This window comes from Alligator sinensis, unplaced genomic scaffold, assembly GCF_000455745.1.
Source record: "Alligator sinensis unplaced genomic scaffold, ASM45574v1 scaffold134_1, whole genome shotgun sequence".
Taxonomy (NCBI): Eukaryota; Metazoa; Chordata; order Crocodylia; family Alligatoridae; genus Alligator; species Alligator sinensis.
Genome location: NW_005841920.1, coordinates 3,628,063 through 3,639,057, shown reverse-complemented (window position 1 = coordinate 3,639,057; position 10,995 = coordinate 3,628,063). Strand labels below are relative to the sequence as shown.

The 10,995-nt window shown below is 45.7% G+C and overlaps 1 protein-coding gene across 1 annotated transcript; it reads right to left on the bottom strand.

The window, feature by feature from the left end:
* Positions 1 to 2,972: 2,972 nt before the first annotated feature.
* On the bottom strand, positions 2,973 to 10,993 carry LOC102379264 (polyprenol reductase; the record flags this gene model as incomplete). The annotated part of the gene is made up of 6 exons (XM_025198346.1): positions 2,973 to 3,447; positions 4,034 to 4,156; positions 6,035 to 6,229; positions 7,230 to 7,346; positions 7,577 to 7,722; positions 10,935 to 10,993. Coding segments are annotated over 6 exons (900 nt in total), but the record flags the coding sequence as incomplete, so codon positions are not given.
* Positions 10,994 to 10,995: the final 2 nt, after the last annotated feature.

The window sequence follows — 10,995 nt, the reverse complement described above, 5'->3', positions numbered from 1 at the left end:
CACGCAGTCCTGGCTGACCAAGCCAGTGGGATCTCCAGCTCCACTGTACAACCCTCTTGTGTAGGACTCGCTAGAGTTCATGTGCAGGCTGCCCTTTCTTCTTTACTCCAGCCCCATGATTCATTTTCCACTTTTCCCCCTGCCCCAAACCTGCAGGTTGAGAGTTGAGTTTCTGCGAGTTTAGTCCAAATGAGCAGTCATCATAGCTCTGCAGACAGCTGTGATGGAAACCCTGGTTCCATCTGATGTTATACCCGTGGTGGGCAAAATACAGCCCATGGGCCAGATCCGGTCTGCAAGGCCATTCTATCCAGCCCGCGGTGCCCCTAAAAAATTTAGAAAATGAATATTTCTCTGCCCTTGGCTCCTGTCAGTAATGACAGGAACCAAGGGTAGTAGGACCCAGGGGAAGCCCGGCAGGGCCCGCCCGGCCCCACCCTCCCCAGCCTGAAGCCCCAGCGGGGGCTTCTGGCCTGGGACCACCTGGCTGCCCTGCACCGGAACCGCAAGGGGGAGGGGAGAGGGAAGGGCAGGGAAGGAGCCCAGGGAAAAGCGGCTCAGGGAAAAGCAACCCTTCCCCCGCCCCATGGCCAGCACCCCCATGTTGCAGCCGCTCAGCCCACATGGAGCTGCCTGTGCCTGCTCTGGACAGCCCCGCAGGCTGCAAGCGGCTACAGCGCGGGGTGCCGGGCATGGGGCGGGGCAGCGGCTGCTTTCTCCTCCCCGCCCACGCTCAGCGCCAGCTTGTAACCCGGCCCCACTGTCAGCCTAGGCCGCGTGCGGCTCCGTGCTTGCCCCTCAGGGCTGCGTATGGAGACAGCAGCTGCGGCCCCCCCCCCGCTTGCTGTGCCGGGTAGTGTTTGCCACTGCCATCTGTGGGCTGCCCAGTGCGTGCTCTGGGCAGGCAGCAGCCGCCAGGCGAGCCTGGAGCCAGCGCGGACCCAAGCTGGCAGCAGGGGCGGGTTACAAGCTGGTGCTGAGCGCAGGGAAAAGCAGCACCTCACTCACCCCATGGCCGGCACCCCGTGCTGTAACCGCTTGCAGCCCACAGGGCTGACTACCTGCTCAGGACAGTCCTGCATGGGCTGCGAGCAGGTGCAGCAGGGAGCGCTGGCCATGGGGTGGGCGAGGGGCCGCTTTTCCCCGCGCTCAGCACCAGGTTTCCTGTCAGCGAGCAGGGGGCTGGGGCTGTGCGCTGCCTCCTGCCTGTACTGCAGGGTTGGGGGGCACTGCGAGTGAGTGAGCAGGGAGCAAGCAGGAGCACGGGGCCCACACTGGTGTTCCAGGGCCAGCACTGGTGGGGCCCAGAGCAGGGTGGAGGAGCATGAGGTCCCAGCCGGCAGGGGCTCTCTGGATCCAGGCCAGCTCCCCCTCTCCCTGCTGGTGCAGCCCAGCCCGGCTCCACAGACCCCTGCCAGCCTGTGCCCTGCTTTGGGCCCCAGTGGTGCTGGCCCTGGGACATGGGACCATGTCTTGGGACCAAAGACATTGGGACCAAGATGGTAAGCTGGGGGTGGGGCACATGTCAAGGGGCAGGGCTACCAACACAGCCCTCCACAGCCTGCCAAAACTGGGTAAGTGGACCTCTGCCCAAAATAGTAGCCTGCCCCTGTGTTATACCCATTACTCGTTACACACGCTTATCTTATTTGATAGCTTACATGCCAGAAGCCATTGCATGGTTGTCTATCTTAGAACTTTTTCTGACAGTGGTGTGTCTGCAGATGAACCATAATGACCATCAAGAGGAATTTTATGGTAAAATTCACCAGTTTAGTCATTTTCTGCTAATCTGTCTGTCAGAAATGTAATAGGCCCATCAGCATTGTGCATCACAGCAATTGTCATAGCCCCCATTTGTGAACATGATGACCTTTGTTTTCCGGTTCAGTCTTTACTTGAGGCTTTCAGTTAAAATACACAAGCTGAGCACAGGAGGCAAGTAGCCCTGTAACTGGAGCTGGAAGAGCCAACTCATACTGTGAGTGGCTCTTAGTATGCTTTAAATTCCCACTGGCTTAATTCAGATTGCTAAATTACACGGAAATTATTTTCACAACTCTTTGATTTAGTTTAATGCTCTCATACTACTTTTTCTCCTGTCATCTGTACTGGATTAAAATATAGCTCAGGTGATATTTAACTTGAAGGTTTTTAAGACCCCAGGTAGACAAAGCCTTGGCTGGGATGATATAGCTGCAGATGATCCTGCTTTGAGCAGGGGATTGGACAAAATGACCTCCTGAGGTCCCTTCTAACCCTAATTTTCTACGATTCTACAAGTAAGGCTTTAAATAATTTGTCCATTATTATTTCTTTTGATTTTTTTAAGGTAATGGAAGGGGAAATTTTTATTTTGTTTTCCAAATTTAGAACTTGAAAAAAGTACCCATATTTAACACCTAGAAGCTCAGTATGGAAGTACAACAGCTCTACTAAAATTATCAGGGTTATTCACCATTGGCATATAAGTATGTATAGGTCTGTGTATAAGTTAAGCACCCCATTTTAAGCTGCACAGTTGAAAGATGCAAATTCAATGTAATAAAACATGCCTTAATTTCACTATTTGCAACCGTCTCCTATTCTTATGTTCAGATTATTTTACATTTGCCTTTTCCTGTACAGCACTATAAAATTTAAGATTACCAAACTGCTCTCATATTAGCAAAGAGAAAACATTTATAGTCACTGCACCATATTCCTGAACAATTATAGTTTCTAGTGGAAGAGACCCAAGGACAAGAGAAGTAGGGAAGGGAAGAAAAATATTTTTAAAAATAAAATTGAGTGAAAACATGAAATTGAGTGGAGACCACTGTATTTCAGGACTGTCCTTTCTTCTTTCCTTGTCCACCCCCTGGGCTAAGTTCATGTATAAGCATATGCTTGCATATAAATTGCTGCAGTGGCAACTAAAGCATCTTATTCATTATATAGAAACATAAAATACAAAAAGGCCAAACATCAGCAGCTCTTGTATTTAATTTAATGTTTTTCATATTAAAGTTGTGCAATGTATAGATGCAATTCAAACTTTTAAAAGTAAAGTCTGTACATTAATTAAACTCATGTGCATCTCTGAGCAAAACCCAGACAAAGTTTTGTTTAACCCCAGTTTTGATTACATCGACTCCTGAGAACCTGTCTTCTATTCCCTTTTAGATGGTTTGCATTAATAAATATCTTAAAAGAGGAATGGTATAAATGCTTTTCGATGTTTTGGATAGGAGCTGAATGTGGTCAGGTAGAACTCGTGGCACAAAATGGCAGCCAATGCCTGATTAAAGAGTACATACATCACTACAAGCCACCAAGTCAAGTTGTAGAATCCAAATGTGATGGCTAGGGAGACATATATTAGGAGTTCTGCAAAATAGTGTGGGCAGGAGACCCTCTCAAACCAGTCTCCAAAAGGAATACTGTGATTCAAACTTACAACGTTTCCTGCAATTAAATGGAGGGAAGAGTTAGTTGATATAATATAACATTTAAAGCTTATTTAATGTAACTCACAGTTTTGGAGTAATGACAAACACAGGCACTTCCCACAGAGTTCAGTGGGATTTGTGGGTGCTTACCACTTGGCCTTAAAACACTTTGCTCCCAGTGTTTGGGAAGACAGATTGAAAGAACTACATTGTAAGCACAGGAGCGGGCACTTTTTGTTTTGGATTCAGGAAGTTACTCAATGCCCTTGAGCTAGAAAACACTCTTTTGGGTTCAACATTCATAAATGAAGATAGTAAACATGCATCAGGGCACTGCAGCTTAGTTAAGGGTTCATAACACATTTTGAAAACATAAATATTTATTTCATTCTAGGAGGCTAGCTGTTAGAACTTTGTTTTAAACGTTGCATGCTGCAATTAACGGGGTATTACTGCCTAAAAATCCCTTCCACACTCCTGCACTGGAAAGTCTTATACGCATTACCTTCACTGTGTGCATGGAAACAGTGTTCATTGTGACATACATTTCTAATGGGAAAAGATAAAATGCATAAACAGCTTCCAGATGTGAAATATCTCACCTGATTTATTTTTTCTAAGATTAGCTAGAATCACATGACATCTATTGTGATGAACAGAAGCCCAAATGTACACAATAATTCCCAGGGTGTGATACCAACCGATTTGCATCCAAAGGCTTTTCCCTGAAAAATATATAGATAGATCCTTCATGAATACAAATTAGAAAAAGAAAATGCATTAACCTCCATACCACTACCTCAAAGCACTATACACTATACACACCTTTTCTTATTCCAAGAGCTTGTCCCAGGGCACTGTGTTCTCCTGAATGTCCTGATCTGTGCTTTTAAGCCTTGCTCATGCAGACTATGAACCATACCTCAAATATGGGATTGCTATTTGCCTTCACCTGCAATTACCAAGTTCTGCAAGTTATGCCAACTTTACTTCTGCAGTTGATTAGAAATAAGGGATGAAGCACATTACAAAGAAGGTAGTTAGGGCCTTCGTATTTTATTTGTAGTCTAACCAGTTTTCACAGCAACAGTATGTAGAAACAAGTGCATTCTTATTATAGCAAGAGACAGTGCCACAGCTCAAGTCAAGATACCATTATTGTTTTATTTACACTAGCAATAAAGGAAAACCACTAGATTAGGGACGATTCTGACAGGAAAACCACTAGATTAGGGATGATTCTGCAAAACAGTTTTCACTGTGAGTGGGGACTGGCACACAGCACTATCTCTGTGAAGTTCTAAGGCTAAAAGGCACAAAATAGGCCAAGCCAGAGCCACCTAAGAAAGCTCTGTCTCCAAAGACAATGCTTCCAGATTGCTGTCAAATTAAAAAAAAAAAAAAAAAAAAAAAAAAAATTAGTATGGAGAACAAAAGATACTTTACAGATCATCGTAACTGATATAAAAGGCCAAAAAGTTCTGCATCTAGTACAGTCTGCTTTGGAAGAGTTATCTATGGGGAAGGCATAGCTGAGTTTTTGAGCATTTTGGTCCAGGAGACACCTGCATGGCCAAGGAAATGGTAGCTCAGCTGTGGAAATTAGTGAGATGTGCTGGCAGAAACTGGTATTCAGGGCTCTGTAGTATTAGTGGAGGTTTAATTAGCCCAACTAGCAGATTGAAAGGACACAACCTGAAATGTGTAGCCATCTGGAAAGTACAAAGTGGATGGACAAAGAAGTTGGCCAACAGAGTCTGTCAGGTTCATGCTTAAAGGAGGTCCCTAGCAGAAAAAAAAAAAAAAACTTAGCTCACAGTAGCCATCTAGCCAGGGAAATACTCAGCTTTGCTGAACTAGCATCAACTGAGTGCTCTTTCGTAAGGCTGAAGCATGTCAGTGGCAAAATTGTGATACATAAGCCCTGAAAACCTATGGGACAAGGTAGCTAACAGGTAACAATGGCACCCAACTACAGTAAAAGTTCTGTTAATCGGCATTTTATAAGGTGGCGTGCTCTACTAACCGGCATGCTAGCTTGTAAGATAAAGTGAAACCAGAAGTGCCCACTGTGGGACTTCCGGTTTTTCCAAGTCCCCATGGCCCAGGGCAAAGCAACCTGCGCTGCCGTGCCCCCATGGCCCGGGGAGAGGTGGTGATACGGCAGGAGAGATGGCGATGCCGCAGGAGGGGCAGAGGGACGACCCAGGAGAAGCGGCGATCGGGGCAGCTGAATTAACTAGCATATTTTGTTATCTGGCATCCACCATTCCCAGGGGATGCCAGATAACAGAGCTTTTACTGTACATGGCAAAAAAAATACACGTAGACCAGAGATAAGTATAAAATATAGGAGTGGTCACTGATGGACTACATTAGGCATCAGTGACCTAATCAAATGACACATTCTAACTCCAATAAGACCTTTTATAGATTTCATATACCTTCTTCTCTCTTACGCAGGCTAGGTATGACTTTCCTCTCTAGGCAAAAGGTAACCTATTTGGCACATTATCAATTTTCCATGTATACAAATCCTGTGAAAGTACAAGCCAGTTTAAAAAAAGATAATGCAATTTCAATAGTTCTAAGGAGGTACTTACCATTCCTGACATTAACTGGTACTTGACATAGCACAGTTAATCCAATGCCAATATAGTAAGCATATCCAAAGCAGTAGTGCACAATATGAATGACGCCATTGGAGAACACACTGATGCAGAGGCACTCTGTGAGTCTTCGAAGACTGTGCAGCCAAAACAGGAGGAGAACCAAGAAGGCAGACAGGTATTCATAACCTATAATCAAGGAGAAATGAAAAGTCTCAAACTTGCTGTCTCTCTTCATAAATCTGAATACCTTTGAATTCCCTAGCTAGAATCTTTTAGCGTTTTTAGGCTCTAAATCCTTTAACATTTCTGTACTAGCAAATCTTACCTTATTCCCCAAGCCTGAGTTTTTCTTTTATTTAAAGTTTGGGAGAGCAAAGCAAACATCCTTAATTCTGCAGTTCTGCAAGTGGATTGGTGCACCTGCTGCTGTGCAGGCAGGCTCTGATCCCTTCAGAGTCCTTCCAAAAATCCAAACAATAAACCATAAGCAGACTTGGGTGCCTGTAGCACTGCCTCTGCTTTGTTGGGAGCCCCTCAACCAGTATTCATAACATAAAACAATAATCTTTATTCCAAAGAGAGTAAAGTAAACCTTTAGCCTTTTCCCAAGCAGCAGGAGAGGGTCCTTTCCCAGATGCAAGCTCCGCCGAACTTCAGTCTGCTTCCTATCAGAAAACTGCTCCTTCCCTTGGGCTTTTAACTGACAGCTGATCACCCACAGCTGGATTCATACCCCAGCTATCTGCCTCCCTTAAACAGCCAGACCACACTGTTTCAGTTTCCCAGATTTGTGACTGAAAAAAAGGTAGTCCAAGCAAACAAACGCTCCATCTGCTATATATAACCTCTAATGCTGGGCTCTGCAGTTTATTTGGTCCCACAGGCTGGATGTGGCTCCTTGGACAGCTGACCCACCCCAAGCAACGTGGCAGCAATGTCTTGTCAGTGTGGCTTATGGAGATCTGCTGTCATGACTCCAGAACACAAGGGGTGAACACTGCAATCACTCGTGCCCCCCTCCCCACCCTGGGTTGCCAAGTTGTACTAGCAAGCCCCAGGGGCCACAATTCAACCCACCAAAGGCTGCATTCAGCCTACGGACCACCACTTGGAAAGCCCTGATGTTATATATGGAGGGTCTGGTTACTGACTTATATCTGCAGCACCTGCTCACCCAAGGACTAACTTTTTCCTCTGATAAAAGCAAATCTTTGCCCTGCAGTGAGTGTATTTCCAGGGAAAGGGAGAAGATGCATGTGTATCAGGGCACATGCTGTTGACAGCAGCAAGAGAGCAAGACGACCTGAGTGAAAGCAAAAGAAACCATTACAAGTGATGTTTTGTTCATGACGTAAAAACAGTTTTACACTGAATTATAGCTAAACCACTTAGAACCTAGTTTATACAATATATAAAACCTCCAAAAAACACTCAGGGATGAGTAGCTGATACAGTCTCCAAAAGTAACAACATAGCAGGAAAGTAGAGAGGTTCTGCTTTCCAAGTACTATTAAGCATGTTTGGACTACTTGCCCTGGTTCTGTGAAGACCCACTGAGAATGCTGAGCAGATCCTGAAGCCAAACTGGGAAAGGCCTTTCCAGGAACAGAGCTTGAATAAGAAGGAGCAGCAAAAAGCCATTCCAGGTCACAGAAACCACATAGAAGTGAGTAAACCACCTGTGGAAAGAAGCAGCAGCAGCATTAGCAGGGTTCTTCATAACACTCCTTTCTTCAGTGCTGGAATTCAGTTCAAGGATCTCAGAGAAAAAGGTTCATTCTAATTTGACTCAGCCTCAACTGATCTAGGGTGCAAGTCCCAGTTTATGGAATTGGATCTATAAGTCCACTGTAACTTAACACAAAACTGTTTTCCTAGTTAAAGGTTTGCTTACAATAATAATAACAATATACAATCTCTCATCCCTGTTTATAGTTATCTCAGGTACCTGGAATAGAAGAGGACTGAGTGGGGATCATACAAAACTTGAGTATTACTCAAGGCTTAAGAAATAAATTACAGATCACTAAGTGACCACGTAATGCTGGTTTTTTAACCCAGACAACTAAAAGCCTGACAACAATAATTTTCATTGCACAGCTGTAGGCCTCACTGAAACATTGATCAATATATACTACTCACATAAAGGGTGTGCTAAAAAAATTGGCCTGCGTAGTCAGGACCAGCAAACCTGACCAATGGTATGAACTCCTTACGTAAGCATAACCTGGCATATGGGCCAGATGGGCACTCCTGCCAGAAGATGGGAGGAGGAGATAGCTATACAAGTTGTAGGATCTCCCAGTACCTACATGATCTGACTAGGACAGGAATGTCCAAGCCAAGATATTGAAAAAAGGCCAATGATACAGGACGATCTGAGATAGTCAAGATGCAGAAAGAATGCAATATGTAATTTCTTTTGACAACTGTATAAGAGGAGGGTTGGAAAGTATCTTCTCTTCTGGACATATGTCTAAGAAGAGGCTCCACCAGTTTGCAAGAGTCTTTTGTACAATCGCCTACAAGCCTTGTGTACTCCACTGTACAGTGCAGTGTTTGGTCTCTTTCCAAATACAGGAGTCTTTATATGTACTGCAGAAAATGGGAGAGACCTCTTAACAGGCATCAAGCCAAGACTGGATGCCTTTCTGGAAGATATACTTTAGTCAGTCACAAGTTACTGAGCTCAATAGAGAGGTAAATAGGATTTAACAGCCTATGTTATACAGATGCCTTCATAGTCCCTTTGCCCTTAAAAATCAATACTTCTAATAGCAAAAAAACAACATGTACTGCAGAAAATGGGAGAGACCTCTTAACAGGCATCAAGCCAAGACTGGATGCCTTTCTGGAAGATATACTTTAGTCAGTCACAAGTTACTGAGCTCAATAGAGAGGTAAATAGGATTTAACAGCCTATGTTATACAGATGCCTTCATAGTCCCTTTGCCCTTAAAAATCAATACTTCTAATAGCAAAAAAACAACAAAACCCCCAGACTCCTGGCAACATCTTCAAAAAGATATGTGTATAGGAAGTGCGTGCTCAGCTTCCTTTTAGGTCTACTCCCAGGATGACTATACCAGCAAAGCTCCAACAGTGCAGTCAAGTCAGATTTTACATAGCTTGAGAACATACTAGATCCTACAAGGACTGTGCAGGCTGTCATTCGCACTTCATAACTTCCATGTTTTTTTCTTAAATGAATGACTTTGGGAAGTCATGCAGGAAAGGGAAAGGACTTCATTCTACAGTGGCAAAATCTTGGTGTGATGTAGAACCTTCCTAGGAGTTATTAAATGAGACCTTGAAAGTAATGGGAGCAAATGAAGCAAGTTACTCCCAGACAGTTAAAGTGGGAATGTTTTGTCACATTGGCAAGTCTCAGATGGCAACATTAATGTCTCTGGATAGACAACAGGTCTTCTAGTTCAGATTCCATGCAAGAGTGCTGGGCAGACATCCAGTGTTGATACCATCTGGGAGCAGGGTATCAGCCACTGAGAATGCAAGTGAGAGCACACTGCAGGATGCTGATAATTCAATCAGCAACAATCAAACCTACTAGCAGGGAAGCTAAAAGCCTCAGTGTACAGACTGAAACCCTTTGTGCCAACCCTTGTTGGCAATCCTGACAGGTATAGGATTCATGTCCTTCTCAGTCTGGTCTCTGAGAAAACAAAACAGCTGCAAGGTATTTGCTGTGTAGCTTGTCATAATAAAATAGCACTTGAGCTTAACCAAATAGAATCCAAACTGCTATGCCTGTTCAGAAACGCAGCTCCTGCTTAACCCATCTTCAGGTCAAACTGAATTTTAATCAGCTCTGGGCAGCTGACTCTTTGGCCATATACAGGTGTTCTCCCAGTAGGGAGTACGGACACTTTTACACGTGCTCCAACATGTTCTGATTAGAATGCATCATAACAGACTGGATTAACAGAGTCTGCTGGAGCGCTCTAATTAGAGCGTGCTGCAGCGTCTGGTGCATTCAGCATCCCCAACCCTCAGAATAGCCGCAGGGGCTCCTTAACTAAAGCCTGTTCAAGCTTTAGTTAACGCGTCCTGCTGCCATTTTGAAATGTGGGACCCTGAATACACAAGATACTGCAGGCGTTTTAACCAGAGTGGCTCTTGGCAGCCTCCCTAATTAACCCCCCCCCCCAAAGCATGTGTTCAGACATCCCTTGAACATATAAGCATTAGTTTAATTTCTCCCAAAGGAAACGCATCCCCCGGGGAGAAAGATCTTCCAGGTTGACACCCGGGAAATCTCCCTTGCAAGTTTCTCTTCCCGGAATGAATGCCTGTATACATTAGTTAATTTTGGTGGACAACTAAAGAGAAGACAAGGAAGGGTGAGGGGACGCCGAGCAGAGTGCACTTGACTGTAGCTTAGTCAGGTCTCAGAGGCTTTATCACAACACTGGAATAAGTGCGAGTGGGCCCCCCAAGCCACATGGCAGCTGTCCTGCTAGGGGCCAAACAGTGCAGCAGCACCCCCAGGAACATAAAAACTGATAAATGCCCAGCAGGAAGTGCAATCTTCTGGATGAGGCAGTGGGCTGGGCAGCTGGTACACCAAGGCCTCATCGCTAGATGGCAGCTGGGTCTCTGCAGCATGCCACGATCCTGACGCTTTCAAGGAGAAACCCCTAGTCGCAGGTTTCACGTGGAGCCTCACAGTGCTCGGGGCCCTGCTGCAAGGCCGGGGCCAGGCAGCCCCCCCGAGGCCGGCAGCCGCCAGGAGCCTTTTCAGCTCTCGAGAGGCAACACAGGGACGTCCGGGGAAGGGAAGGGAAGGGAAGGCCCCGCTCCCCCACCCCTCGCCGGGGATGAGTCCGCACTGCAGGCCGGGCAGCGGGGGGGCCCTGCCGGCGCCGCTCACCTCTTGGGCACGGCGCCGAGGCGTAGCCAGGCCGGGCCCGGCTCGCAGCAGCTCCGGGTCT